The sequence below is a fragment of the Moschus berezovskii genome, chromosome 27 (genome assembly GCF_049115385.1).
Source record: "Moschus berezovskii isolate FMDL1 chromosome 27, NW_MosBer_1.0, whole genome shotgun sequence".
Lineage (NCBI taxonomy): Eukaryota > Metazoa > Chordata > Mammalia > Artiodactyla > Moschidae > Moschus > Moschus berezovskii.
The window spans coordinates 41,714,496-41,740,623 of record NC_142486.1 but is presented as its reverse complement, the minus strand read 5'-3'; the positions used below and the strand labels follow the sequence as shown (position 1 = coordinate 41,740,623).

Genomic DNA, 26,128 nt, shown 5'->3' with positions numbered 1-26,128 from the left:
GCCATGACTCGGTGGGCTGTAGGGAGTGGGCAGGGGAGGGGCGCTCGTGTCCTGGCCCCAGGCCCGGCATGACTTGCTGTGTAGCCTCGTCTCCCCACAGCTGAAGCTCTGTCCAACTCTGGCACCTAGCCTCCTGCCCAGCTGCCTTCCTGTGTCCCGGGCCAGGTCATTTTGCCTAGAAGTCTGTAAATGCCAGCCGACCCCACTGACACCCACGCCCCCTTCCTCTCCCTGTAATCATTGTCGGGTGTCGAAACCTGCTTTCAAGACCCAGAGATGTTACTTAACTGACCCTGAGATGGGGTCTCAGCCACCCAGAATTGGGGTCAGGTTTCACGACGCCTGCGGTCTAAACCCCCCAGGTCTGGTGGGGAGCCTTCGGGGTCCTGTGGAGCCTGCGGCTGACATAAACGCCTCCAGAGGGCTGGGCAGCAGCAGGGGAGGGGAGGACCGCCCCCGCCAAGTGCGGTCAGCATTTCTGGGCTGCGTCTCACTCCCATCGCGAACACGGGCCTCAGGGTCAGGAACCTCCCTGATCAGACCCCACAGCGGGGGTGCCGCGGGTGCTAGAGCAAGCCCAAGGGATCCCGACTTGGGGATGGCCGCAGAGGCCCGGGGGCGGAAGCTCCTGCCCCGTGGCAAGACAGCAGTAGAGAGGAAGTGGCCGGACAACAACCCCGGGTTACCCGAGGAGAGGCGGCCGGAGAAACTGGGGTCTGGCCCCGCCCCGCGCCGCGGTCACGTGCCAGGCGCGGTGACGTACCTGCCGCCGTGCGGCGTCAGTGGCGCTGTTGCCAGGCTTCTGTTGCTAGGCACGCGGTGCGTGCTCTGCGTGCGGTGCACGTCGGCAGAGGCGGGAAGCGCGAGCTGCGGCGCCATGGCGCGAGGTAGCGGCGCGCGAACAGGGGCTGGGGGCCCGGGGCTGGGGTCCAAGGGCCCGCGCCGCCGCGCACGGGTTGATGCTGAGACTCGCTCGCTGCCCAGTCCGCGCGCCGCGCTGGCCGTCACCGCTGGGGAGCGCGCAGGCCCTGCTGGGCCCTCCCTGGACCTGCGGTGGGCCTGGCACCTCACGTCCCCTTGTCCCCCAGTGTGGCAGCAGCCATTCCTCAACGTCTTCAGACACTTCAAGGTGGACGAGTGGAAGCTCTCCACTAAGGAGGGCGACGTGGCCGCCGTGACGGTGAGTGGCTGGGGTGCCCGGTGGCGGTAGCGGCGGCCTTTCCTCTCTTCTTGGACGCTTGTTTGCAGCTCTCCTGATCTCCCCGGGGTGCAGGACGTCTGCAAGACATATCTCTCTCCAGGACAAGACCCTCAAGTGCACCGTGTACCGCGTACGGGGCTCTGTCTCTGCGAGCAACTACATCCAGCTCCCCAAAACCAGCACCCAGTCCCTGGGGCTGACCGGACGGTACCTCTATGTGCTCTTTCGGCCACTGCCCGCCAAGCATTTCGTCATTCACTTGGATGTGTCCACTGAGGTGCTGAGCTGGGAGAGGGGGGCTGCCCAGGGCCCTGCACTCCTGCAGCAGCCTGGACCCCTCAAGTCCATGCTGTGTCCCACAGGACAGACAGGTCATCCGAGTGTCCTTCTCCAACCTCTTCAAGGAGTTCAAGTCCACAGCTACGTGGCTTCAGTTCCCTTTTATTTGTGAGGCTGGGACACTGAGGGAAGGTAACGTGCAGATGAGGCATGAGTGGGACACGGGGATGGTCTGGGAGAGGCGTCCAATCAGAAGGCTCAGGGGGAGGTTTGGGTGGGGGTCAGGTGGTTGTGGCCGTGACACTGGAAACAGGCTGAGGACACGGTGCTGTGGCTTGGCTGGTGAGAGGGTAGGTGCTGACTTTGGCACGAGTCCTGCACACCTGCCAGGTGTGGCCTTCCCTGGTGCCCGCTGGACCTGCCTGCAGCTTGACCTGCACAACATTCTGCTGGTCTATCTGCGCCGATGCTACAGTCACCTGAAGGGCGTCAGGCTGTGTGCCAGCATGCTGGTCCGGAGCCTCTACACCAGTGACCTGTGCTTCGACCCTGGTGAGGACTACAGCTGTGTTAGTCTGCAGCCCACCTGCTTCGCTCCCTGTGTGCTGCCCTCCGCTCCGTCCCTGGCACTCTGAAAATGCCCATGCTGTGCCAGCTTTGAACTTCCCAGCTCCCGAGGCAGCCGTCAGAGGGAGTGGTGACTGGGCTGGTGGCCAGGCGGGACCCTGCTGGCCCCTGGTGTTGAGACCCCTGGGCTGGGAGAGGGGCCTGGATGGTTCCCTGGACCCGGACCAACCCTGCTCTTTGCAGCCGTCAGTGTTGCTGAAGCCCGGCGCGCAAAACTGCCCGTCACCCCCATACCTCGAGAAATGGCTTTCCCGGTGCCAAAGGGGGAGAGCTGGCACGACCGCTATGTCCACATCCGGTGAGTGCCTCTGCCGTCCCAGGCACAGGGAGGGCAGGGCTGTCCTGGAAGCTGACTTTCCCTCTACCCCGCCAAGGTTTCCGAGCGGCAGCTCGCACATGCCCAACGAGCTGGTGCAGAAGAGCGGTTTTCCTCCTGAGGCAGGTGGGCCTGTGGGGCAGCGGTGACCGGGTTCAGGTCTGCAGGGCCCATGGCGCTCGGTAGGAGACGGGTCCTGATGCTGCATCTGGGGAGGTGACCCCAGCAGTGTGGTGCCTGCAAGGGTGTGAGGAGGCGGCCCCGAGGTCCCAGAGCAGCAGGAGGCTGTGACTTGAGTGCTTGGGGCTTCAAATTTTCCTGCTGGGATGGGTGTTGGGGCTCCTGCTAGGGCAGGCTGCCGCTGTCAGCGTGGCTCCTCTCCTGCAGAGTGGGCACGGCCGGGCCCTCTGCCGCCCCTGCCCAGTGCCTTGTGCCTGTCTGTACTCTGCTCAGTCGGTTCTTCTCCACTGCGTTCTCAGCGGGGCACGTGCCACGGTTGCTCCCTTCCCCAGCGGCCTGCAGCAAGCCTGTGTGGGACAGCAGGGCCCTCGTGGTCCAGAAGCATGACCCCGTAGCCGTGAGTGCCCGGTGCCCTTGGTGGTGGGGCTGGGGGTGTTGGCCTCAGGCAGGATGCTCATGGGCACTTGTCCTTCTGCAAGTCCTGCTGGGCCCCCTCTATGCCCAGGCCCCTTCCGGAGGTCAGCGTGTCCTGTGAGCGCTCAGAGGTCTCCAGTGTGGCTGGCCCTGGTGGCTGTAGCCAGGAGCCCTCGGCCTGGGTGGAGGCCACTGACGAGCATGCGGTTGGTGACGGCCTCCGTGTGTCTGCCCGTCAGCTGACGGTGGAGCCCGTGGCTCCAGAGGATGCAGCTCTGCAGAAGGTGAGGGTCTTTCCCGAGGAAGGTGGGGCTGGACTCTACCCCTGAGAGAGTTGTGCGTGGATGAGCAGTGGATGGAGGGCTGCCAGGCTGCTGCCCACGGGGAACAGGCAGGGGAGGGGGACGGGTGGTCCCCTCTGATGGTACCTTCTCATCCAGGCTCCTGGCAGGAAGCAGAACTTACTGGAGACAGCTTTGTGCAAGAAGCGTTTTCAAGAGAGAGTAAGAGAGCCGGTGCCCTGCCCCCAGCGCTGGTGGTCTGCGGGGGGACCTCAGGACTGGGGCACCGGAGGGTCCAGCACTGTGACTGCAGTCCTGGCTTCCTGCCACAGAGTAGCTGGCCGGAGCTCAGGATTGGGTGGCTTTCTTGGGAGGCCGGAACTGAGCCTGGGCGGGGCAGCCCTGCTGCACCAGGGGTCTTGCCACCTGGGTCTCACTGTGCATCTGCCTGTTTCAGAGCTTCTTCCCAGATCCGATCCTGAGGCTCAAGGGGGTCATCGGCTTTGGGGGTCACAGCACCAAATGGGTGAGGGGTCCTGTGCTCTTGTTGGGTCTTACAAGTGTCAGCTGCTCCGAGCAGACAGCGGGCAGACGCCGTGTTTCCCTGCCTTGGCCGTGTGGGCTTCTGAGCTCCCCTAGGCACTGGGTCCCTGCAATGCTCTGGTCACCCAGCCCTGCCTGCATCCGCACACGCCTGGTGCCTCCTTGCTGCTGTGATATCCAGACACAGGCGGCCCTTTGTGTTGTGAGCACCAGCTGGGGCGGTGCTGGTCCAGGTGCTCGAGCTTCGAGAGACCTGAGACCCTTGTTCATCCTTTAAGTCTTGGATGCATGTCGTCCAGCCGAGTGGGGCTTGGAGTGGGCGAGACGGGGTCCCTGTAGAGGCAGCCATGGGAGCGGTGGCCGTGCGCTCACCAGGCTGTCCTGAATGTGGGCTGTGTCTTTGTGGGCTCTCAGTCTCTTGTTAGGTGAACCCCTAGTTCCCTGCTTAGCGGGAGCCCTGCCGTGCCCGCATGTGACTGGGCTCTTTCTGCCCTTTTGGCTTATGCAACACGGTGGCTCCTGTTCTTGTGCCTCAGGGGGCTGAAGGGTGGTGGGGAGTGAAGCTGACCAGCCTGTGACTTCAGCCTCCGGCCCCTGCTCGCAGGCCCTGTGGACCCCGGATGGGGCTGCTGTTGTGTACCCTTGCCACGCGGTGATTGTCGTCCTGCACGTCAAAACCCGGGAACAGCGTCTCTTCCTTGGCCACACAGACAAGGTGGGCACCCCTGGCCCGGGGCGGCCTGGTCTGCTGGCCTGTACCCTCCCTAACTCCCTGCTCCCAGGTCTCTGCTCTGGCACTGGACGGGAGCGGCTCGCTGCTGGCCTCAGCCCAGGCCTGGCCCCACAGCATGTTGCGTCTCTGGGACTTCCAGACAGGGAGCTGCCTGGCCCTGTTCCGGAGCCCGGTCCACACCATCTACTCTCTCAGGTGGGTGCAGGGCCTCTGGGGGCGGTGGGAGCCAACCCCCATGATGCTGACTGTCGCCTCTGTTCACAGTTTCTCCAACAGCAGGGAGCTGCTCTGTGGCGTTGGCAAGGACCGCCATGGGCGGACGGTAACTGGGCCGGCGGGAAGGTGGGGCAGCCCTCCCAGGGTACAGGCAGGCGGCAGGGACCCCCATTGGCCTCCCCAGCCAGCCTGGCCAGGCACCCCCACGTCACACTCTCTGCAGGGCATCTCTTTCGCCCTTGTGGACGGAGCTATCCTTCGAGTGACTGGCCTTGCTCTCTTTGCTGGCGAGTCTTGCAGACCTGAGACAGATGTTTTTTCACACCAGTGTCTCTGAAGCTGGGTGTTCCCCCGGGGCCTCCCCTCCACTCGTGGTTGCGTTTTCTGCTCCTCTCTACAGACACACGTTTGTGGATGCCGTGGGTGGGCACGGGTAGCTTTCTCTGGCTACTGTTGGAGACGCCGGGTGGGTGGGCGGGCTTGTTGCAGACAGTACTGGTGTGGGGCATGGCCCAGCTGGGGCGAGACGGAGAAGCTGTCATCCTCGCGAAGGCGCACAGCGATGCTGATGTCCAGGCGTTCCAGGTGGCCTTTTTTGACGAAGCCAGGTGATTACCTGCTCTCTCTGGGTGCTGGGGCCGCTGAGTCATGAGCCTGCCCCTTTTCCCGCTGAGCCGTGAGCTGGCCCCTCGTCCCGCTCACCTCCCACCCTTGCAGGATGGCGTCGTGCGGGCGGGGCAGTGTGCGGCTGTGGCGGCTCCGAGGTGGGGCACTGCGCTCCTGCGCTGTGGACCTGGGGGAGCACCATGCGCTGGAGTTCACCGACCTGGCCTTCGGGCCAGCCCAGGATGGCCACACGCTGTGAGTACCACCCTCCCCGCCCCTTCCCTGAGGGCCTGGCTCCCCGCCCCCGCCGCCACAGCTCTCACTTGCCATTCCCTGGCAGCTATGTGTGCAGCCGCAGCGGCCACATCCTGGAGATCGATCACCAGCACATGGCCGTGCGGCATGCTCGGCGCCTCCTGCCCTTGCAGACCCCCCGCGACCCCCTCACACAGAAGCAGACATTTAGTTCGGGTAGGTGGGCCTTGCTGTGCAGGGGGAGGGGCCCTGCTGTCTGGGGCTAACCCAGCTCCCTCTACCAGGCACCGGCATCGCCATCAGCAGTCTCGGCGTCTCCCGGTCCGCGTGTGCCGTGGGCTCTGAGGATGGCTACCTGCGCCTCTGGCCGCTGGACTTCTCCTCTGTCCTCCTGGAGGCAGGTGGGGCTTGCATACCACCTCGCCCCAGGGGCGGCACAGGAGGGCCATGTCCCCAGGCTGGACAGCACGGGGCTCTGTGGGGCTCTGTCCTGAACCTGGGAGTGGGTGATCATGGGGGTGGTGCTGGTCTTAGCTCACAGGGAGATGGGGCTCCAGGCAGCAGGAAAACGCACTTCTCGCTGTCCTGGATGCGGGGCTAGTGGTTAGTACAGCCTGGCTGTGGTCAGCCTGCCCAGGTGGGCCGTGGTGCGGGATCCGCCCCACTGCAGGCTGGGCGGTCACCGAGCCCCCTGCCTGCAGAGCACGAGGGCCCCGTCACCTCCGTCTGCGTCAGCCCTGGCGGCCTGCGTGTGCTGTCCACCACCTCCTCGGGTCACCTGGGCTTCCTGGACATCCCAGCCCAGGAGTACCGCGTGCTGGTGCGCTCCCACACTGCCCCGGTGCTGGCCCTTGCCACTGAGCCCAGCCGGGGACAGCTGGCCACCGTGTCCCAGGACCACACTGTGCGCATCTGGGACCTGGCGACCCTGCAGCAGGTGGGGTGTGGCCAGAGGGACACCAGCTGGGAGGGCAGACCCTGGGTCTTCCTGCCCAGGTTTGGGGCCCGAGGTTCAAGCCCCCTGGGGAGACTGACTCTCCGGGCCCCACCGTCCGCCCTCACACGCCCCACCCACCCCCCCAGCTGTATGACTTTGCGTCGCCTGAGGAGGCCCCGCGTGCTGTCGTCTTCCACCCCATGCAGCCGACCTTCTTCTGCGGCTTTAGCAGCGGGGCTGTCCGCTCCTTCAGCCTGGAGGCCGCTGAGGTCCTGGTGGAGCACAGGTGCGTGCCCAGGAGGGCCTGCCCCACAGACGCCCGCAGCGCACACCCACCCTCTTCTGCCCCTTGACACCCTGTGGGCATCCGCACACCTTTCTGTGTGGTGTAGGTGTCACCGAGGAGCCATCACTGGCCTGGCCACCAGCCCCGACGGTCGCTTCCTGTTCAGTACCTGCTCCCAGGGTGCCCTGGCCCAGTACCACAGCAGTGCACCCCGGTGCCGTGTCCTGCGAGTGGCAGGTCAGGCCCCCACGCCCCGCCCTGCTCGGGCCTCCCAGTACCTCCCTGACCGTGGCACTGCGTCCCATAACCTCACTCATAGATGATCCACAGGGCCAGGTGTGGTCTTAGGACTGCTTACCACCCCCTAAGTGGGAGATCAGTGTACCCACCCTGCGCCAGCAGGGGCTGATCGCCTGCAGCCCGAGCACCAGGGTGCAGGGCCGGCCCCCAATGGACGCTGTGTCTCGGGCCAGCCAGGCGGTCTCTGGGTGGTCACTGGGAGAGCCCCGGCGCTCCGGCAGTGCACACTGCCGTGGGGTCCACCCTGCCAGCTGACTTCCCGCCCCTGTGTGCTGGCAGCTAACGTGGTATGCCAGGAGGCCTGCCCAAGCTCCAGCGTCCTGGCGGTCAGCGGGGACAGCCGCCTACTGGCCTTCGTGGGTCCCTCCAAGTACACGGTGACTGTCATGGATGCAGCCTCGCTGGATGAGGTGAGTCAGCCAGAGCCCTGCGTGTGTCTGCTGAGGGTGCACAGACCCCGTGGGCACCCCTGACCCTGGTGGCTGGGTCGTTCCCATGGGCAGGAGACCACACTCACTGAAGGAAGGACCCAGGCCCTGGACCCCTTAGGGGCACAGAGGACCCGTGAGCTGTGGGTGGCTGGGCAGGGCAGAGTGCCCGAGGCTGCCCACCATATGGGCCTCTGCTCAGGGCTCCAGCTCCGCCCGGAGCTCGTGGGGGCAATGCTTCCTCCTCCCACAGCTTCTGAGGGTTGACGTCTGCAGTCTGGACCTGGCTGGCAGCTGCCTGGACTCAGCTGTGGCCCTCTGCTTCGGCCCCTCGCCCCCTGGCCACCTGCTGGTGTCCACATCCTCAAACACGATCGCTGTGCTGGACGCCAGGTCGGGCCACGTGGTCCGAGAGGTGAGCCCAGGCCGTGGCTGGTGGCCTGGCCCCCCTCCTCCTGGCTCTTGCCTTGCTGCGGCGAGGCGGCCCTGGGCTGCCTGCTGCTCCTGGGCAGCAGCGCTCTGGGGAGGGCTCCCCTGGCTGGCGGTCCTGGGTGTGCCCACCTTGACTCGCAGCAAGCGCGCTCTCCTGCAGCTGTCCTGTGGCCACCCCACGGCCTGTGCCTCCCTGGCCCTCAGTGCGGATGGCCGCTTTCTGCTCACAGCCACCGAGCGGGCTGTCAGGCTGTGGGACTACGTGGTGCAGGCCAGCCCTGGTTGCCAGGTATGTGCCCCGGGCAGGTGGGCAGGAGGGTGGAGGATGGCCCCGGGCTGACCCCAGGCGAGGGCCGAGCCTCAGGTCTGCGTGGCACCACCACTGCAGGTGTACGTTGGCCACTCGGAGCCAGTGCGGGCTGTGGCCTTTACCCCCAACCAGCAGCAGCTCCTCAGCGTGGGAGACGCCATCTTCCTCTGGGACATTCTGGTTCCCCGTGAGGGGTGCCCTCCAGGAAGGCAAGTGTCTCCCTTCACTTGAACCTGCCAGGCCTCTCTGGGCCCCCGCCGCACCCCACACACACTGACAGCCTCTCCTGTTGCCTCTGCAGTGTCCAGGGTGTTCCCAGGCCCCCCCTGACCTGCAAAGCAGGTGAGTGGCCTCACCACGCTGGCAGGCCCTATGGTGACCCCAGGTGTGGGAGGCACACGCTGATGTTGTGCTGGGGCCCCAGGGCAGAGCTGGTTGGGAGTGGGGGGCTGGCATGCCTCCTGCTCTGTGTCCCTGGCCCTCGACTCTGAGCACAGCCTGGCTCCTCTGTCCGCAGGCCCGGGTGCAGGACAACTGGAGGGCGTGCTGTCCAGGGCCAGAGGGCCCCCCCAGCAGGTGTCCGTGTCCCCCCCGGCACTCCCACCCCAGCCGGGCCTCTGTGCTGGGCCCCCTGAGGGCTTTGATGGTGAGGGCGGGGGTCCTGGGAAGGGGAGGCTCCCCTGTACATGCTCTGCTGCTCCTGGCCTGGCGGCAGGCTGGGGGCTCCAAGCACCTGCTCCCCACCCCTGCTGTCTCCCCAACCTCCCCAGGTGCCCTCTTCCCACCAGACAAGAGCCGTGGCCCCGAAGATCTCCGTCAGGCCTCAGGCCCATCTGTGCTGGTGCAGAAGGAGGCTGACCGGGCTGGTGATGGGGCTTGTTGGGTGACAGGAGGGCCCTGGGACCTCAGCAGGCATCCCCACCCCTGTGGCTGGCCCAGTAAGCAGGGGCGGGGCAGCAGCTTGGGGCAGGGTCCCTCGTTATCTGGGTCGGGGCCCACGTGCATGTACCTCGTGGATTCCAAGTGGTCTAAGGGCAAAGCCAGCTGCCCCAGCGGACAAGGGGGGGGGTCATCTGCAGGGCAGATAGCCTGAGGCCCCGGTCGAGCCAGATGGGCAGGGCGACATGGCCATCGGTGCCCTCTGAACCCAAGCGTCTGACTAGTCAGGGCAGGGTGACAGTGGGGAGGTCGCTGTGTGGTCCTGGGGGTCCACAGCCTTTTGCCCTGCCCGACAGGCGCCTGCAGCACAGGGAGAGCCAGGGCCTGGCCCCCCGCTCGCCCGGACTCCTACAGGCACTTCACCGCGCGCTACAAGGCCTCCTCCCCGGCACAGGTGGGCAGGGCAGGGGACCTCCTGGGCCTAGCCACCGACGGATGCTGTGGAGGCCGGGCTCGGGCAGCGCGGCCTGTGGTGTGGTGTCCGAGGGTCACCTCCACCTCGAGCCCGACCCCTGCTCCCGACAGGCTGGTTAAGGCTCATTGCCGTGCCAGTGGGACCAGGAGTATCCTGTGTGCCAGCCCACTGTGCTAGCTCCCTCCCGCCTCCCCCTACCACGGCCTTCTCCAGGCTTCTCCCTGCTTTGCCCAGGTCTCCCCGCACCCCAGGCCCTTCCCAGGAGCCCCTGCCTGGCCTCCCACACTCCTGCCCTCTGCCACCTCCCCCCGGAGCCACACCTGCAGGCTCCATCCAGACCTGGCTTGAGGGCAGAGTCTGAGGTGGGGACCCGCATCCTGGTCACTTCCCCACAGGGCCTCTCTCTGCCACCTGCCGGCGACGAGTGGCTGCGCCTGAAGGCCGTCGTGGGCTACAACGGGAACGGGCGCGCCAACCTGGTCTGGAGGCCGGACACCGGTGCAGCCATGGCCCAGGGGCTGCAGGGGGCCTGTCCTGATGTGCCTCTGGGCCCCGTCCCCAGCCCTTCTCCGTGGGGAGGCGTGGGTGTGAGCCCCTGTGGCTGGGCCTGCGGGTGCGCGTGCCATGCCATGCTGACCCGCCGGACCCCATCCCACCCACAGGCTTCTTCGCCTACACATGCGGTTGCCTGGTGGTGGTGGAGGACCTGCACTCGGGCGCCCAGCAGCACTGGCTCGGCCACCCCGAGGAGATCTCCACGCTGGCCCTCAGCCACAATGCCCAGGTGCCTGCCCTGCGGTCCCCTGCGCAGGCCCGGAGCTGAGGTGCCCCTGCAACCCAAGCAGGCCCGTGGACCACACCCTCCCTGCTGACAGCGCCCCTCCACCGCCAGGTCCTGGCCTCAGCCTCAGGCCAAAGCGGCGCTGCCTCCCGCTGCCAGATCCGTCTCTGGGACGTGCCCCAGGGCTCCTGCCGGCAGCTCCTCTCTCACCACAACACCGCAGTCCAGGCCTTGGCTTTCTCACCGGATGACAGGCTCCTTGTCACACTGGGTCAGTGGGCGGGGCTGGAGGACGGTGGTCTCTGAGTCCCTACCAGTCCTCAGACTCCTGGGCTGCTGACACGGGCCCTCTGCGTCTCCCCAGGGGACCACGGCGACGGCACCCTGGCCCTGTGGAGCACGGCCACCTGCCAGCTTGTGTCCTCCATGCGCCTCCCGGAGCTGGTGCACGGCGTGGCCTTCAACCCCTGGGATGCCGGCGAGCTGATCTGCGTGGGCCGGGGCGTCCTCACCCTGCAGCTCCTGAGGGAGCGGGCGGGTGACGTCAGCCTCCAGGTGCCGGGGCTGGGAGGCGGCCTTGGAAGACGGGGTGAGGCGGCTGGGCGTGGTTGACCCCTGCTGTTCTCCTGCCAGGTCCACTGGGGGCCTGTCTCCAGGGAGGCGGGGGGCTGCACGCTGAGCTCGCTCTGCTATGGGGCTGCGCCCCTGCTGTACTGCGGCTCCAACGAGGGCCAGGTGTGCGTGTGGGACACGCGTGCTGGCCGCTGCTTCCTGGCCTGGGAGGCAGACGACGGCGAGATTGGTGGGTGTCTGACGAGCCCACGGAGCTTGGTTCCCCCGGGAGTCACGGTACCGGGGCGGTGGGACACCCTCTCGAGCCCCAGGCCTCGGGACGCGGCTCACACCAGCCCCTGTTCCCCAGGAGTGCTGCTGTGCTCGGGCACTTGGCTGGTCAGCGGCAGCAATACGAGGCGGCTGCGCCTATGGGCTGTGGGGGCTGTGCCGGAGCTGCGGTGCAAGGGCCCGGGGGCCAGGTGAGCATCTGTGCTGTGTCCGGAGCGGGAACTCTGGCCCAGCTGGGCCCGGCCCCCAGGGGCGTGCTCGGGCAAGGCAGGGCCGTGGGCTGTCACCTGGCGCCCTGGGCTCCCGCCGCTGCCCTGTGATCCTTGCTCTCCAGGTCCAGCTCCGTGTTTCTCGAGCGCGAGCTGATCCTCGATGGGGCTGTCGTGAGTGCGGTCTTCCACGACAGCATGGACATGGGCGTGGTGGGCACCACGGCAGGCACGCTCTGGTACGTCAGCTGGGCCGAGGGCACCAGCACTCGCCTCATCAGTGGCCACTGGAGCAAGGTGAGTGCTGGGCCACTGCTCACATGGCCGGGAAGCCACCTTGCTCCTTCCCCCGTGCCCGTGGGCGCTGTGTCTGCGCAGCATCCCCGCAGCAGCCCCAGGCCCCATGGCCTTTGCGACCTTGCTTGTCCTGCCCCTTTTCTTATAGTTTATTTGCTGGAGAAAGCTGGTTGTCCTTGCTGGGATCCCCCACCAGCGGGGCTGGGTGTGCCCCTCTTGGGTCCCCAGGGTCTGGAGGCCGGGCCGGGGTCTAGGCAGGGCCAGACAGCCAGCGTTGCCTCCCTGGGGAGTGCTGTGTCTCTCCAGCAGTGCTCATGTCTGGCGGTGGCAGCGGCAGTGGCCTTGTTGCTGCTGAGTCCCCCCGAGCTGGTGGTGACTTTGATCCCGCCTCCCGAGGGGCACATGTGCTCCAGGCCCTCCCTCTGCGGCTCTTCCTGGCCCTGGCCTGCCTGCCCCCGGTTCTGTGCCCCTCCAGTGGGAACTGGGCTTAGAGGTCACGGTCTGAGGTCCAGAGGGGCCAGCACTTCTCACCCAAGCAGGGCTCAATTCTTACCTTTTTATTCAAATTCAAGACTTGGTATTTGTCCTCCCGTCGTTGGTGCGTGGTCTTTGTTTCGTTTTTTTATACCAGAGATCCCGATTCCGTGTAATCTTTCTTTCCACACACGTGATGATCTCCGGCCACACCCCACTGCGCACCCCCCATGAGGCCCGGTGAACAGCACGTCCTTTACTTCTGTCTGTGTCCCCCAGGAGTCCCGTGTTCTAGGTTTTGTCAGGACAGTTCTTTCTGTCATGTCCCGGCAAGTGGATGGTCAAGTTCAACTGACCAGTGGGCTTCCTGTGGTTCACATTTCACCCAGGCCTCATGGGGGACCTTGAGAGGGGCCTTCACCCAGGCCTCGTGGGGAAGCTCGGGAGGGGGCCTTCACTCAGGCTTCGTGGGGGAGTTTGGGGGGGCCTTCACCCAGGCCTCGTGGGGGAGCTCGGGAGGGGGCCTTCACCCAGGCCTCATGGGGGACCTTGAGAGGGGCCTTCACCCAGGCCTCGTGGGGGAGCTCGGGAGGGGGCCTTCACTCAGGCTTCATGGGGGAGGTTGGGACAGTGAGTTTGTGTCACGTGGCAGGGCTGGGGCCCGGCAGGCTCCAGGGGGAGACGGATGCTCTCCAGAGCCACGTGGCTATGCTGTGTCTCTCCTTGGCCGTGGGCCTCAGGCAGGCTGGTGGTCCCTCACAGGTGAACGAGGTGGTCTTCAGCCCCGACGAGTCCCACTGCGCCACGTGCAGTGATGACGGGAGCGTGAGGGTGTGGTGTGTGGCTGGCACGGAGCTGCTGATCCAGTTCCAGGTGCTCAGTCAGGTACTTGGCGGGGCTGGGGGCACGCCCGGGGCTGGGGGCACGCCCGGGTAGCGCCTGGGCTAGGTCCCTGCCGGCCTGGCTCTTGCAGGCCCCACAGCCTCCCTCCAGCCTTGGTGTCTGGCTGGGCCTGGGCCCCTTCCCGTCCCGGGGAGTCCTGATGTTTTCTGCTGGTGGTCCCCAGAGCTGCCTCTGCCTGGCTTGGAGCCCCCCATCATGCGGACGCCCAGAAGAGCAGCACGTGGCAGCAGGCTACAGCGACGGGACGCTGCGGGTCTTCAGTGTCCCGCGCACGGCCGTAGCACTCAAGATGCACCCACACGCGGCTGCGCTCACAGCCCTCGCCTTCTCTGCTGACGGTGAGGCTGGGCTCCCGGTGGCGGCCTGGCTCTGCCTGGCCCAGGTTACACCTTTGGGGTGAAGGCCGGGTGCACGAGTGACAGCACGGGGTCTGCCTGGCCCAGGTCAGACCATCGTCTCTGGTGACAAGGACGGGCTCGTGGCCGTGAGCCGCCCCCGCACGGGGATGACCTTCCGGGTGCTGAGCAACCATCGCGGCGCCCCCATCTGCACCCTCCAGGGCACAAGGAAGGAGGTGACATGGTTGGTCCTTCCTGGGCGGAGCCCGCCCAGGCCGGCATGCTGGCGGGATGGTGTGGGAGAACAGGGCAGGCGGCACCCACCAGTCCTTGTCCCCCAGTGTGGAGACTTCGGGGCAGAGGGCACAGACCTGTGGCTGGCCGCCAGCGGGGACCAGCGAGTCAGCGTGTGGGCCTCCGACTGGCTGCAGGACCACTGTGAGCTTGTGGATTGGCTGAGCTTCCCAGCGCCTGGCCTCACAGAGGTAAGAGTCCCGGCGGCATCGTGGGCGCAGTACCCCTGCCTCCCACCCTGCACTGTGCCCCGACAGGCTCCTGGTTGCTTGCCACCCTCGCTCGCCGCCTTCTGCCCCTGGGACCCGGCGCTGCTGCTGTGTGCGGGCCTCGGCGTGTACCCCGAGGTGGTCTTCTACAGCCTCCACCAGAAGCAGGCACGTGCATCTCTCCGTGGTGCTGGGAGCCCGAGGGACCTAGGGCTGGGGAGGGACAGGTCTCAGGGCCAGGGGCCCCCTCCCCCAGAGCCTCATGCTTGCCGCCTGCAGGTGGTGGAGAAGATCCCGCTGCCTTTCTTTGCTGTGTCCATGAGTCTGTCCCCTGGGGCCCACCTCGTGGCCGTTGGCTTCTCTGGTGAGTGCTGGTGACTTGAGTGAGGCCAGCTGGGCTCCCTGTGTCCCCTCATAGAGCCATACTCTTCAGCACTGGGCCCCGGGTTCCTTGTCCCTGAAAGTGGACTGAGGACACCACTCCCAGAGCTCACAGATAGGATCTGTGAGGGGGTGGGGCGCCGGGTTCCCCAGCAAGGCACCAGCTCCATCTGGAGAGAGGGCCAGGGGGCAGCCCTGGCCCAGCCCCTCCTGTCTGCCTGCAGAGCGTGTGGTGCGGCTGCTAGACTGCGCATCGGGGGCCATGCAGGACTTCGTGGGCCATGACGACTCCGTGCAGTTGTGCAGGTTCGCCCCGTCAGCCCAGCTGCTCTTCACGGCGGCCCACAGCGAGATCTTGGTGTGGGAAGTCACAGGCCGCTGAGCCCTGTCGCTCATCTGGGCCCCTGGCCTGGGCAGAGGCTTGACTGAGAAGCTGGGTCGGCCCCAGGCCTTGTGCTGGTTCCGTCGGCCTGTTGGGCTCTCCGCACTGGCGCCTCAGGACCGTGTGTGAAGCATCAGGACCCTGAACATGTGTGTGTGAAGTACGCGGAGCCCCTCTCCCTTGGGGTTTTGTTTCTGCCTTGTACAGTTCAAATAAATGTGCGTGTAGTGGTGAGGCATCGTCTCCTGGTCACTGCAGACTACTGCCCGAGCTCAGCTTCCCCCCAGCCCCAGCCCCGCTCCAGGCCTGGGCCGCACGCGCCCGCAGTGCCCGGCGCGCCCACGTGGGGGCGCCGCCGCTCTGGCCCGCCGGCCTCAGTGCGGCTGCGCGGGCGAGGCCGGAAGTGCGCGCTCCGGGAGCGCGGGGCCGGATCTGGATCGCGATCGCGGTATCGGTGGCGGTGGTGGGTCAGCGAGTGTGCCCGGGCCGCAGCTCCCGGCGCCACCATGAAGCGGGACGTGCGCATCCTGCTGCTGGGCGAGGGTAGGCGCTTGGGTCCGGGGCGGGCGGGGCGGGGCGGGGCGGGGCGGCGCGACCTCGGCCGCCGCGCTGACCGCGCTGCCCCGCGCAGCCCAGGTGGGGAAGACGTCGCTGATACTGTCGCTGGTGGGCGAGGAGTTCCCCGAGGAGGTAAGGCCGAGCGCCCCGCGGCCCTGCGACCCCCGCGCGCCCCGTGACCCCGTCCTCCTCCCTCACGGCCGCGTATGCCCAGGTCCCCGCCCGGGCGGAGGAGATCACAATTCCCGCGGACGTCACCCCGGAGAAGGTGCCCACCCACATCGTGGATTATTCAGGTAGCGCGGCCGCCCGCCCACCGTTCCCCCCAGGAGCCGGCATCTCTGGCAAGTCTGCAGCGGGGTCTCTTGTTTCAGAAACCGAGCAGACGGTGGAGGAGCTCCAGGGTGAGATTGACAAGGTACAGGATGTCCTGGGGGGCTGCTGGGCACGGGGTCAGGGCTCACGGCCTGGGGGCGGGGCCGCCGCGGCCTGATCTGTTTCATCCTCCGAGGGAGCGGATTAAGGAGCCACAGCCTTGCTAATTCTGTCCCGACCTGTCTGCGGGGAGCTCTTCGGGCGGGGGCGGGGCTCCGCCTCTCCGGCCCACTGGGCTGGTCAGTCCTCCAGCTCTCCTCCCCTCGTCTTCCCTCTTCTGCTGGACCCTGGGGAGCAGTCTACAAGTTCTTGAAAGTGATCTGTTGGACAGCTGTGTGCGCACATCTCCAGTCCTGACCTTTTAGTCTAGCGCACCGTCCTGAGGCTCCCAGTTGCACTGGGCATCGTAACCAGGGCTGAGGGCTCTCTGCCTTCCTGTTTTCGGGAGGACCTGGGCCTGGACCAAGCTTCAGGTGCCACCCCTGCAGCCTCCACTGTGTCCTGGGGTGCGGCCGCGCAGGGTGCAGGCCACAGCCACTGTTTTGCCATCACCCCCGTTGTGCTGTCTCTCTCTATCTGCTGTTGTTGGTAGGGCCTAGGGAGCGAAGAGCTTAGGCTGTGGTTGGGGCGCCAAGTGTCAGGGTGGCTATGTCCTGAGCCCTCACGGGACTCGCTGGCCAGAGCTGAGTACTAGGTCCTGGCTTCTGCAGCGGAAGTGGGCAGTGAAGGGCTGGCCTGAGGTGTGGGTGGCCAACGGCCAGTGACTCAGCCTGGGAGCAGCTGGAACAGTGGGCTTCCCTGGTCTCTGAGCCCCATCCTGTCTCGCCTGTGAGCAGAGCAGGAAGCTTCAGGTCCCGCCGCGCGACCTCTGCCCTCCCTCAACAGGCAGACGTGGTGTGCGTGGTGTATGACGTGTCTGAAGAGGCCACTGTCGAGAAGGTGAGTGTTCCAGGTTCCAGGTGCTCAGCCCGGTCACCTGCCTGGTGTCCGCACACACCCCAGGCTGGCCCTGGTTCAGGGCAGCTTGCACCCGCAGCTGACCCCGTGTCTCACGAGGGCTTTGCGGAGTCTCTTGGGGTCCCTGGCACCCAGCTTCCCTGGAATTCCCCAGAACATGTCTGAGCAGAGATGGTGGATGGCCTGACATCTGAGTCTCTTCAGGCCTGGGGGAAGGGCTGCAGACGCCAGGCCCTTTGTGGGTGTTTGGGAACCGCCTGCTGGCTGCTCTCCCACGCTGGCCTTGTTGCTGGTGGCTGTGACTTCACTCCTCAGTGGGCCTGTCTTGAGCCAAGTGAGAGTTCCACCTGGAAGCTGTGGGCCGGGCGGGCCCCAGCCCTCACGAGCAGCTCTTACCTTTCAGGTCCGAACCAAATGGATCCCGCTGGTGAACAGGGATACCAAGAGGGGACCCAGGTAATAGGCAGGGCTTGGGGAGGAGTCTGGGCCCTGCCGGCTCCCTGATCCCTGGTGACTGTGGGCCTCTCCCCAGGGTTCCCATCATCCTGGTGGGCAACAAGTCAGACTTGCGGCCAGGGGGCTCCATGGAGGCGGTGCTGCCCATCATGAGCCAGTTCCCCGAGATCGAGACCTGCGTGGAGGTGAGTGGACAGGGCCACGGGGCTGCAGAGGCAAGGGTGTGCGCTTTCGCATCTCATCTGAGTCTGCTGCCACATGTCCCAGTGCTCGGCCAAGAACCTGAAGAACATCTCAGAGCTATTCTACTATGCTCAGAAGGCTGTGCTGCACCCCACAGGCCCCCTCTACGACCCCGAGGCCAAGCAGGTGGGCAGCAGGCGCCGGTGGTGGGGGGGAGCAGGAGGGAGCAGCAGGGGTGCTGAGCTGCTGTCTCCACAGCTGAGGCCCGCGTGCGCCCAAGCACTCACCCGCATCTTCAGGCTCTCAGACCAGGACATGGACCAGGCGCTCAGTGACCAGGAGCTTAACGCCTTCCAGGTGTGGCACCCCTGCCCCCCAGCAACAGCGGCCCCCACTCCTGGGCCGCCCTTGAGACAGAGGGAGAGGGTGCCCAACCAACAGTTACTTTCTCTTGGAGACAGACGTCCTGCTTCGGGCACCCGCTGGCCCCACAGGCCCTGGAGGACGTGAAGATGGTGGTGAGCAAGAACGTGGTGGGAGGTGTGCGGGACGACCAGCTGACTCTGGACGGTGAGGCCTGATGCCCTTCCTGCCCGGGGATCGGGGGTGGGCAAGGCCAGGCTGTGCCCGGTGCCACTCTGTCCTCTGCACCCCTGAGCAGGCTTCCTTTTCTTGAACACGCTCTTCATCCAGCGAGGCCGCCACGAGACCACGTGGACCATCCTGAGGCGCTTTGGCTATGGAGACTCGCTGGAGTTGACAGCTGACTATCTCTGCCCACCGTGAGTGGCATTCAGGCTCAGGGCTCACCTCTGCTCTGTGTCGGATTGGGCATGGGGTTCTTGGACCCTGCATTGGGGGCCCTCGGTATGTTGAGGGGCTGGCTGCCTGCCTGGATGGCCTGTGCTGGGAGGAAGTGCCCTGCAGTGCCCGGGAGCTGAGCACAGCCCCACCCCGGTGCCCACAGGCTCCGTGTGCCCCCTGGCTGCAGCGCCGAGCTCAACCACCAAGGTTACCAGTTTGTGCAGAGGATGTTTGAGAAGCATGACCAGGTGAGGGCGCTGGGCCCCGGCTGTGCCCCTGCGGCCTTCTGAGCGCCTGTCACCGCTGCCCCTCTGCCCGCAGGACCGGGACGGTGCCCTCTCCCCCGCGGAGCTGCAGAGCCTCTTCAGCGTGTTTCCCACTGCTCCCTGGGGCCCCCAACTCCCCAGCACGGTTCGCACCAAGGCTGGGCGGCTGCCCCTGCACGGGTACCTCTGCCAGTGGACGTAAGTGTAACCCTCGCTCGCCCAGACAGGCCTGTGCCCTCTGCCCCGCAGCGATGCCACGTGCCCCCCTCCCGTCCCCAGCCTGGTGACCTACTTGGATGTCCGGCGCGCTCTTGAGCACCTGGGCTACCTGGGCTACCCCACGCTCTGCGAGCAGGACTCCCAGGCCCATGCCGTCACAGGTGGGCGCCCGCTTCACCCCGGCCCCGGCCAGTGCCCCCCTGGCAGCCCACCCTGCTCATCCTCTCTCCCTGCCCACAGTCACCCGGGAGAAGAGGCTGGACCAGGAGAAGGGACAGACGCAGAGAAATGTCCTCCTGTGCAAGGTGGTGGGGGCCCGTGGAGTGGGCAAGTCATCCTTCCTGCGGGCCTTCCTTGGCCATGGCCTGGGGGTGAGCATCCGTGAGGTTGTGAGGGGACGTGGGGGCTATGTTTCTGGGGAGCAGCCGAGCCTTAAGCTGCAGGGGCCTCCCTTCTCAGCACCAGGATGCCGGGGAGCCCTCCGTCTATGCCATTGACACAGTGCAGGTCAACGGGCAGGAGAAATACCTAATCGTGAGTGCCGGGGGGTCCCCAGGGTGGGCCTGGCGTCTGCATGCAGTGGGGGCTGCCCAGCGTGGCCCAGGGACCCAGCCCTGTGCCCATTTGTGGCCATCCTGTTTAGCTGTGCGAGGTGGCTGCGGACAGCCTGCTGACTGCCTCGGCGGACGCCTCCTGTGACGTGGCCTGCTTGATGTTTGACGGCAGTGACCCCAGGTCCTTTGCGCTGTGCGCTAGCATCTATAAGGCAAGGTCCCGCCCGCCCTGGGGGCCTGCGGGGTAGCAGGACGTGAGCAGGGACCCCCAGTGTGCTCACATGGCCCCCGCCCTGCAGCAGCACTACATGGACGGGCAGACCCCCTGCCTCTTCGTCTGCTCCAAGGCTGACCTGCCCGGAGGCATCCCACTGCCCAGCCTGTCACCTGCTGAGTTCTGCCGCCGGCACCGGCTGCCCGCCCCAACCCCATTCTCCTGTGCCGGCCCAGTCGAGGCCCGTGTGGGCATCTTCACCCAGCTGGCCACCATGGCCACCTTCCCGTGGGTACCAGCGCGCAGCCCCCATGTGGGAGAGGCACCCTGTCCCAGGAGGGCAGCGTGGCTGTGGTGTCGGGACTGCAGTGGGGCAGGGAGGACCCTAGGGGCCGGGCCTCGCAGGCTGCCCCTGCTCTGGGTGGTCTGTTGAGTGGGCGTGGGCAGGGAGCAGCTGCAGGGGCTCCATGGTCTCTGGGAAACGAGGGTACAGCAGCAAGGGTCTCATCTCTCCTACAGACACCTTGTCCACGGGCAGCTGCAGGCTACCTCCTTCTGGTTCCGGGTGGCGCTGGGGGCTGTGGGGGCCGCCGTCGCTGCTGTCCTCAGCTTCTCCCTCTACAGGGTCCTGGTGAAGAGCCGATGAGGCCCCGGGCCCCGAGGTCTATCTCAGGGTGCTGGGGGGGCAGGGCTTCCCCCAGTCTCGGTTTCCTCCTGAGGACAGCCCCCCACTGCCCTGCCCCTGCCCCGCCCACGGGTAGGCCTGGCTCCCAGCTGCTGCAGGTGCTGGGTGTGGCCTGCCTCTGGGCATCAGGTGTTGAAGGGACCGGGGGTGTTTGAGCAAGTCAGTGCCTCCAGACCCGAATTCTCAGGGCTCCATCCCTTCTTCCTGGTCCTTGGTGTATGGCCAGTGGATGTGAAAGGGGTACGAAGGCAGGGACTTGGGGCTAAAGGTAGGGGGTGAGAGCAAGAAACGGCTGGCCCAGCATGTGCCCCCCACCCCCGATTTTAAGACCAGTCCAGGGCAGACGTGAGATTGTGTTTCCTGATTAAAGGTCACTTGTGTCTTTTCCATATTGGGTCCTGCTTACTGAAAATGACTTCTTGAATTAACTCAAGTGTGTCCTTGTGGGTGTGGGCTGGGAACGTTCCTCCTGAGCTCATGCCTCCCCTCTGGGCCTGGGTGACCACCCTGAGACCTCGGGTCCAGGTCAGGACCAGTTCAGCCCTGATGCAGCCTCCGAGCCTTGAGGACTGTTGAGTCCACACTGGCTGAGAGTGAGAGGCTGGAGTGCCTGATACTGGAGGTCCCCCTGATGCAACCCCCTTCTCGATGCCAGAAGTACCCACTCCAGTCTCAGCCTCCGGCTGCCAGCTTGGCTGCAGTGTGCTGAGACTCTGGGGCGTGCTGGCGTGCCCTGCTCCCAGTGTGAGGTGGCCCTGCTCTGGGGGAGCTGCCTTATTTCTCACCACTCCCCCCGCCCCTCCCCAAAGCCTCTGCCCTTCCCACTGGGCAGGGGACAGCCTGAGGACAAGGGGGCAGAGAGCCTTCCTGGAGCTGAGGCGGGGGCCCGGCTTGGCATTCAGGCCCTCCTCCAGTGTGCACCTAGGGCTCCTGTCCTCTTCGTCCTGCGCTTGGTCTTTCTGTGCAAGGCAGGCCCTGAGCCCGGGCCCTCGAGCCCTGACAAGCTGTTTCTAGGGGGCGGGGAGTTGCCCACCCAGCAGGGACGCTCAGGCCTAGCCCAGGAGGGGCTGGGGGTCAGACCTGGAAGTTGTCCGACCACCCCGCTGGCCCCTAGTTCTACACCCGAGGCTCCTAGTGCAGTCTTCACTGGTGCCAGGCCTGGCAGGATGCTCTTTGCTGCTGCATCCATCCCAAGGCCCAGCTGCACCGGGGTGAGAGTGGCCCTATGGTGCACGTCCCGAGTGCCACCTTCCTTACTGGAGGGGTCTCCCTGCTCTCCCTGGGAGCCAGGTCCCCTCCCCATCCCAGCTGTGGCCACAGACGGGGTCAGGAGCCTCCAGCCCTAGGTGTGTTGGTCCCCACCTGCTGAGCAGGGCCAGCTGCAGGCCCTCCCTGCCCTCTGCTAGTTGTCTGTCGGCTGGGCCGTGACGCCAGGCTGTCAGGACGGGCAAGTTGCCTACAGGGAGGTACCTTCTGGGAGCCCCCGCCTGGAGAGTCCCAGCAGTGGGCTGTTCCCTGAGGCCTTCGCCGAGGAGGTGGCGTTGGCGCTGAGACCCCGCCCGGGAAAACGGGTCGTGCGCAGGAGGGGCTTGGGTGCTGCGCGTGACTCAGTTTCACGGCTGCCGCCCCGCGGGACTAGCGGGATGGGAACCGGGAGCCGCGCACCGTTCTTGCCCGGGCACGTCCTCGTGCGGGGCGCGCGCGGGTCCCGACCGCGCGTGGCTGGGCGGGCGGCGGCGGCGGCGTGTGCGGCGGGGGCGGGCGGCTCCGTGACGCGGCGCCGAGCGGAGCGGGCGGAGCCGGAGGGCCGGGGCGGAGCGGAGTTGTCCGCAGAGCAGCCCCTCCCGGCCGCGGCCGCCGACCCCGGCCCCGGCCCCCGGCCCGGCTCTATGGACAGGAGCTCGCTGCTGCAGCTTATCCAGGAGCAGGTGCGTGCGGAGGTGGGGGGCGACGGCACCGCCCCTGCCGCGGCCCCTCGCCCTTGGGTGGGCCGGGGGAACAGACTTCCCAGAGACCCTCAGCCCAACCTCTCCCTGCACCTTAGCTTCCTGCCCAAGACCCAGGAAAAGGGGAGCCAGAGCAGGGCGCTCGCAGCGTGGCGGGAGGTGGGTGCTTGCCCTCAGACCTTGGCCCTACCTGTCCACGATGGGCAGGGCTGAAATGAAGGGGGGAGAACCCTGGAGAACTAGGGGAGCTTCAGGCCAGGGACCTAGGCGCTGGTGCCTGCAGTTCCTGGGACCACGTGGGCACAGGGGCCTGGACCTGGAGTGTTCAGAGGCTGCCTCTTCAGGCTGGCCTCAGTCCTGTGGTCTGGGGCTGGGCCCACGCTCAAGCATTGGCCACTGGCCCCCCAACCGCAGCAGCTGGACCCTGAGAACACAGGCTTCATCGGTGCAGACACCTTCACTGGCCTGGTGCACCGCCATGAGCTGCCCCTGGACCCGGCCAAGCTGGACATGCTGGTGGCGCTGGCCCAGAGCAACGAGCGGGGCCAGGTCTGCTATCAGGAGCTGGTGGACCTGGTCAGTGCGCAGTGGGTGGGCAGCTGGGGTGGGGGCCCGGCCTGGCACGTGCAGTCCCTTGGCTGGAATGGGGTGGGCAGGTGGCCCCTCCTCCCTGCCCTGCCCACTGGGGAGGGCTGTGGACATGGGGCAGAGCCTGGGACCCTATGAGGAGCTGGGTGGACCTCTCAGGAGGGGCGGCCTTTGGTGGGGAGTGTGGTGGTCTATGCCTGGGCCCCGCCCCCTAGATCAGCAGCAAGCGCTCAAGCAGCTTCAAGCGGGCCATCGCCAACGGACAGCGGGCACTGCCTCGGGACGGGCTGCTGGATGAGCCGGGCCTGGGTGTTTACAAGCGGTTCGTGCGCTACGTGGCCTACGAGATCCTGCCCCGAGAGGTGGACCGCCACTGGTATTTCTACCGGCACCGCAGCTGCCCGCCCCCCGTGTTTATGGCCTCGGTCACCCTCGCCCAGGTGGGCCTGCCTGTCCAGCCAGCTCCCCGGGAGCCTCCCGCGCCCCTGGTCCTGTCTGGCCCCAGCACTTGTCCCCCCAGATCATCGTGTTCCTGTGCTATGGGGCCCGGCTCAACAAGTGGGTGCTGCAGACCTACCACCCCGAGTTCATGAAGAGCCCCCTCGTGTACCACCCCGGCCACCGCGCTCGGGCCTGGCGCTTTCTCACCTACATGTTCATGCACGTCGGGTGAGCACCCCCGACTGGGTCTGGAGAGCTCAGCCCCTCAAGGTGGGGGCAGGGGGCTGGTAGCCCCACTGGGGACCCCACCCTGCCCTTCACACCCGTTTGCCCCTCCACGGCCAGGCTGGAGCAGCTGGGGTTCAATGCCCTCCTGCAGCTGATGATCGGGGTGCCGCTGGAGATGGTGCACGGCCTGCTCCGCATCAGCCTGCTCTACCTGGCAGGCGTGCTGGCAGGTGAGGCAGCTGCGTGTGTCGGGGCCACCCCAGCCGGCCTCACCCTCACGGCTCTCCTCTTGCTCACACAGGCTCCCTGACCGTCTCCATTACTGACATGCGGGCTCCTGTGGTGGGGGGCTCCGGCGGGGTCTATGCCCTGTGTTCTGCACACCTGGCCAATGTCGTCATGGTAATGGGGCAGCCCCTGGGATGCGGTGTGGGGAGGGGCCCATGAGACCTATCTCACTGCCTCTTCTTTGCAACCCATCAGAACTGGGCTGGGATGAGGTGTCCCTACAAGCTGCTGAGGATGGTGCTGGCCCTGGTGTGCAGTAAGTAGGGAGCCAGGGTGGGGGCCTCAGCCCCTGGTCAGGGGGCCTCACCTGCCGCCTCCCCCTGCAGTGAGCTCCGAGGTGGGCCGGGCCGTGTGGCTGCGCTTCTCCCCGCCACTGCCTGCCTCAGGCCCACAGCCCAGCTTCATGGCACACCTGGCGGGCGCAGTGGTGGGCGTCAGCATGGGCCTGACCATCCTGCGCAGCTACGAAGAGCGCCTGCGGGACCAGTGTGGCTGGTGGGTGGTGCTGCTTGCCTATGGCACCTTCCTGCTGTTCGCCATCTTCTGGAACATCTTTGCCTATGACCTGTTGGGTGCCCATATCCCCCCACCACCCTGATAGGGTCCCCAAGGCCACAGGGGCCAGGGTGCAGGACCCCAGGGCCAGCCACCGGGCAGGCCTGCATATCCACCCACAGTGAATGTAGTCTCAAGGCTGCTCCTTCCCAGTGTAGGCTGGTGGCCCTGTGGCCCACTGAGTCTAGGCCGAGACTTACACCAGCCCTGGCCACCCCCTCCCAGGCCAGAGGGACAGGACTGCTGGCCTCGGCCAGGTGGTGGAGATCCCCAAGGGTGGCCCCAGAGGAGACCCTGCTCCCGCCTCTTCCCTGAGACTTGCAGTCTGAGCCTTTTTGAAGAACGAATAAATATTTTACACAGCATCAGCTGGCTATATTAGGGCCCTGGGCTGGGCTCGTCTCCCCCTAATTCTGAGCAACGGTGAGAGCCCTTCCCTCCACAAGAGTGGCTGAGGCCCACCCCCCCACAACTTGCTTCTCTGTACCCAGCATGAGGTGTGTCTGTGGGAGCCGGGAGCCCTGAGGAGGGGCTGTGGGCCTCACATTCAGGTGTCAGTTCAAGAGGCATTTATTGAGCTTCGACAGCAGCCAGCTTCCTGGTCAGCCAGCCTCCTGTCCAGAGACTTATGGCCTGAGATCACAGGGCAGGTGAGCAGGCTCTGGGTCGCAGCCAAGTCACTCAGCCTGGGTCCTGCGCTTCTTGGCTGGCTTGGTGTCCTCAGCGAGGACCGGGCTGGGACCCAGGTTAGGCAGCAGGTCCGGGCACATCTTCCGCCCTACAGCCCAGGTCCACAGGGCTGTCTCCACGTAGTGTGGGGTCCACAGCCCAAACGCACTGCCTAGAGAAGGGCAGAGGGAGTCTGGGGATTGGAGATACCGATCTTCTTACCGTCAGAGAGAGCTCTCCGTGACCACCCTGGCCACCTGTAGTCTCCACACCTTGGCTCAGGGCTGTCGCACGCTCCTGCACCCGGCTCAGGTAGAGCAGGTAGTGCTTGACCGTGTCCTGCAGAGCGGGCAGGCCGGGCACTGCGGCCACTGCCTCCTCAGACATGAAGGCTGCCACCTCAGGAGCTCCAGCAGCCAGTACCGCTGTGGGCGGTGAACGGACGGCACTCAGCCCCACCTGGGCCTGCTGTCTCCAGCAACTCTCCCGTGTCACCTGTCTGGCCTTCAGACCACTTCATGGATAAGAACACTAACAGGCCATGTTCCGCCCGCGACCCTGCCTGGGGGTAGTCCAGCTTTCCCGACTAACCCGAGGCGGTAGCCGGGCCCACGCCACGGAGGGCGCACAGAGCCATGACCGCTGCGTGCATGTCTGGTAGGAGGCGGAAGGCGGCGGCCGAACGCTGCACCACCAGCTCCGGAGTGTTGGCGGCCACGAGTTGCTGCAGGCGCGGTCGGAAGCGGCCCCTCTGTGGCCAGGTCGGGTCGGGTGTCACGGATGGTGGCCCTCGCCAGGAGCCCCCTCAAGACTGCCACGAGGGTGCGCCCCCAGGGAAGCCCCGTCCACGTGGCTGTGCCGCGCCCCACGTGGGAAGCCTTACCGCCAGTTTCCACGCCAGCAGCCGCTCCAGCTCGTCTCGTGTCACGTGCTTCTCCGCGCGGGCCTTGATGGCCGCGGGCAGCTCCTCTCGGTACCTGGGGGAAGGCGGTGCTAGGGATACGGGCCACGGAGCTCGGCCCGCCCGCCCCTGCCTCCTCCGCCCTACCACCGGTCCAGCGCTTCCAGCCGCCCCTGGGGGCCCGCGCGCGCCCGCAGCACTGCCCCGCGGCACTCCAAGACGGCAGCCCAGCGGCTGGGGTCCGCACAGCTCCAGAGACCGCCGGCCGCGGCCATTTCCGCGCGGCGGGCGGGGCCTCGGGGGCGGGGCGTCGAAGCGCTGCCGCGGCGGGCGTCTGCCCGGGTAACCCGGCGCTTCGCAAACCTCGACTCCGCGTCGAGTTACCAGAGAGTCACGCTCCCCGCCGGCCCCGCCCCCGCAGCGCGCCGGGGG

At 66.5% G+C, this 26,128-nt stretch overlaps 4 protein-coding genes across 15 annotated transcripts; 3 read left to right on the top strand and 1 right to left on the bottom strand.

Moving 5' to 3' along the window:
- The first annotated feature begins 131 nt into the window (after nt 1-131).
- WDR90 (WD repeat domain 90) lies at nt 132-15,043 on the top strand. Of its 8 annotated transcripts, XM_055409045.2 has the most exons (42): nt 132-887; nt 1,089-1,180; nt 1,302-1,478; nt 1,564-1,672; nt 1,871-2,032; nt 2,291-2,405; nt 2,482-2,549; nt 2,903-3,000; nt 3,083-3,301; nt 3,458-3,520; nt 3,756-3,824; nt 4,446-4,556; nt 4,624-4,769; nt 4,839-4,896; nt 5,280-5,398; nt 5,508-5,651; nt 5,737-5,867; nt 5,936-6,052; nt 6,353-6,588; nt 6,735-6,874; nt 6,981-7,111; nt 7,454-7,584; nt 7,856-8,017; nt 8,195-8,323; nt 8,423-8,553; nt 8,646-8,686; nt 8,862-8,990; nt 9,115-9,282; nt 9,580-9,677; nt 10,094-10,196; nt 10,361-10,482; nt 10,591-10,750; nt 10,844-11,034; nt 11,113-11,281; nt 11,402-11,513; nt 11,657-11,828; nt 13,065-13,187; nt 13,369-13,543; nt 13,649-13,779; nt 13,885-14,214; nt 14,326-14,410; nt 14,652-15,043. In XM_055409045.2, exons 1-42 carry the CDS (start codon nt 299-301, stop codon nt 14,807-14,809), a joined length of 6,114 nt encoding a protein of 2,037 aa, XP_055265020.2. In that variant the 5' UTR covers nt 132-298; the 3' UTR covers nt 14,810-15,043. The 8 variants fall into 8 exon arrangements, 7 of the variants coding, with proteins under 7 accessions (XP_055265020.2, XP_055265019.2, XP_055265018.2 ...); XM_055409044.2 differs by having other exon boundaries at nt 1,564-2,032; XM_055409043.2 differs by having other exon boundaries at nt 132-1,180.
- Nucleotides 15,044-15,195: 152 nt separating this feature from the next.
- Nucleotides 15,196-20,469, top strand: RHOT2 (ras homolog family member T2). 2 transcript variants are annotated; one of them, XM_055409049.2, is made up of 19 exons: nt 15,196-15,352; nt 15,441-15,499; nt 15,582-15,663; nt 15,742-15,785; nt 16,628-16,681; nt 17,103-17,155; nt 17,232-17,340; nt 17,423-17,524; nt 17,597-17,695; nt 17,800-17,908; nt 18,000-18,120; nt 18,306-18,390; nt 18,464-18,606; nt 18,688-18,788; nt 18,868-18,998; nt 19,087-19,161; nt 19,271-19,393; nt 19,484-19,683; nt 19,915-20,469. In XM_055409049.2, the coding sequence occupies exons 1-19, from the start codon at nt 15,316-15,318 to the stop codon at nt 20,039-20,041; spliced, it is 1,854 nt and encodes a 617-aa protein (XP_055265024.2). In that variant the 5' UTR covers nt 15,196-15,315; the 3' UTR covers nt 20,042-20,469. The 2 variants fall into 2 exon arrangements, with proteins under 2 accessions (XP_055265024.2, XP_055265023.2); XM_055409048.2 differs by having other exon boundaries at nt 19,481-19,683.
- Nucleotides 20,470-21,590: 1,121 nt separating this feature from the next.
- On the top strand, nt 21,591-24,491 carry RHBDL1 (rhomboid like 1). Of its 2 annotated transcripts, none has more exons than XM_055409057.2 (8): nt 21,591-22,008; nt 22,444-22,602; nt 22,830-23,054; nt 23,135-23,283; nt 23,401-23,513; nt 23,585-23,685; nt 23,767-23,827; nt 23,898-24,491. In XM_055409057.2, exons 1-8 carry the CDS (start codon nt 21,724-21,726, stop codon nt 24,167-24,169), a joined length of 1,365 nt encoding a protein of 454 aa, XP_055265032.1. In that variant the 5' UTR covers nt 21,591-21,723; the 3' UTR covers nt 24,170-24,491. The 2 variants fall into 2 exon arrangements, with proteins under 2 accessions (XP_055265032.1, XP_055265031.1); XM_055409056.2 differs by having other exon boundaries at nt 21,597-22,008; nt 22,441-22,602.
- A 189-nt stretch (nt 24,492-24,680) lies between these two features.
- Nucleotides 24,681-26,117, bottom strand: LOC129545203 (uncharacterized). Of its 3 annotated transcripts, none has more exons than XM_055409063.2 (5): nt 25,844-26,117; nt 25,679-25,772; nt 25,387-25,546; nt 25,068-25,220; nt 24,681-24,988 (listed from the first exon to the last, which is right to left on the bottom strand). In XM_055409063.2, exons 1-5 carry the CDS (start codon nt 25,969-25,971, stop codon nt 24,804-24,806), a joined length of 720 nt encoding a protein of 239 aa, XP_055265038.2. In that variant the 5' UTR covers nt 25,972-26,117; the 3' UTR covers nt 24,681-24,803. The 3 variants fall into 3 exon arrangements, with proteins under 3 accessions (XP_055265038.2, XP_055265039.2, XP_055265037.2); XM_055409064.2 differs by having other exon boundaries at nt 24,681-24,967; nt 25,844-26,113; XM_055409062.2 differs by having other exon boundaries at nt 24,681-25,220.
- Nucleotides 26,118-26,128: the final 11 nt, after the last annotated feature.

Bases quoted from the DNA above. Each gene is read 5' to 3' on its own strand.
- WDR90 (XM_055409039.2), top strand. From the start codon at position 299: ATGGGGTCTCAGCCACCCAGAATTGGGGTCAGGTTTCACGACGCCTGC. The intron at 2,550-2,902 runs GTGGGCCTGTGG...CTGCGTTCTCAG, and splicing joins CGGTTTTCCTCCTGAGGCAG to CGGGGCACGTGCCACGGTTG. The intron at 5,399-5,507 runs GTGATTACCTGC...CCACCCTTGCAG, and splicing joins GCCTTTTTTGACGAAGCCAG to GATGGCGTCGTGCGGGCGGG.
- RHOT2 (XM_055409048.2), top strand. From the start codon at position 15,316: ATGAAGCGGGACGTGCGCATCCTGCTGCTGGGCGAGG. The intron at 15,500-15,581 runs GTAAGGCCGAGC...GCGTATGCCCAG, and splicing joins GCGAGGAGTTCCCCGAGGAG to GTCCCCGCCCGGGCGGAGGA. The intron at 15,664-15,741 runs GTAGCGCGGCCG...CTCTTGTTTCAG, and splicing joins CCACATCGTGGATTATTCAG to AAACCGAGCAGACGGTGGAG.
- RHBDL1 (XM_055409056.2), top strand. From the start codon at position 21,724: ATGGGAACCGGGAGCCGCGCACCGTTCTTGCCCGGGCACGTCCTCGTG. The intron at 22,603-22,829 runs GTCAGTGCGCAG...CCCGCCCCCTAG, and splicing joins ATCAGGAGCTGGTGGACCTG to ATCAGCAGCAAGCGCTCAAG. The intron at 23,055-23,134 runs GTGGGCCTGCCT...TTGTCCCCCCAG, and splicing joins CCTCGGTCACCCTCGCCCAG to ATCATCGTGTTCCTGTGCTA.
- LOC129545203 (XM_055409062.2), bottom strand. From the start codon at position 25,971: ATGGCCGCGGCCGGCGGTCTCTGGAGCTGTGCGGACCCCAGCCGCTGG. The intron at 25,773-25,843 runs GTAGGGCGGAGG...GCCTTCCCCCAG, and splicing joins CTGGAAGCGCTGGACCGGTG to GTACCGAGAGGAGCTGCCCG. The intron at 25,547-25,678 runs GTAAGGCTTCCC...ACCTGGCCACAG, and splicing joins TGCTGGCGTGGAAACTGGCG to AGGGGCCGCTTCCGACCGCG.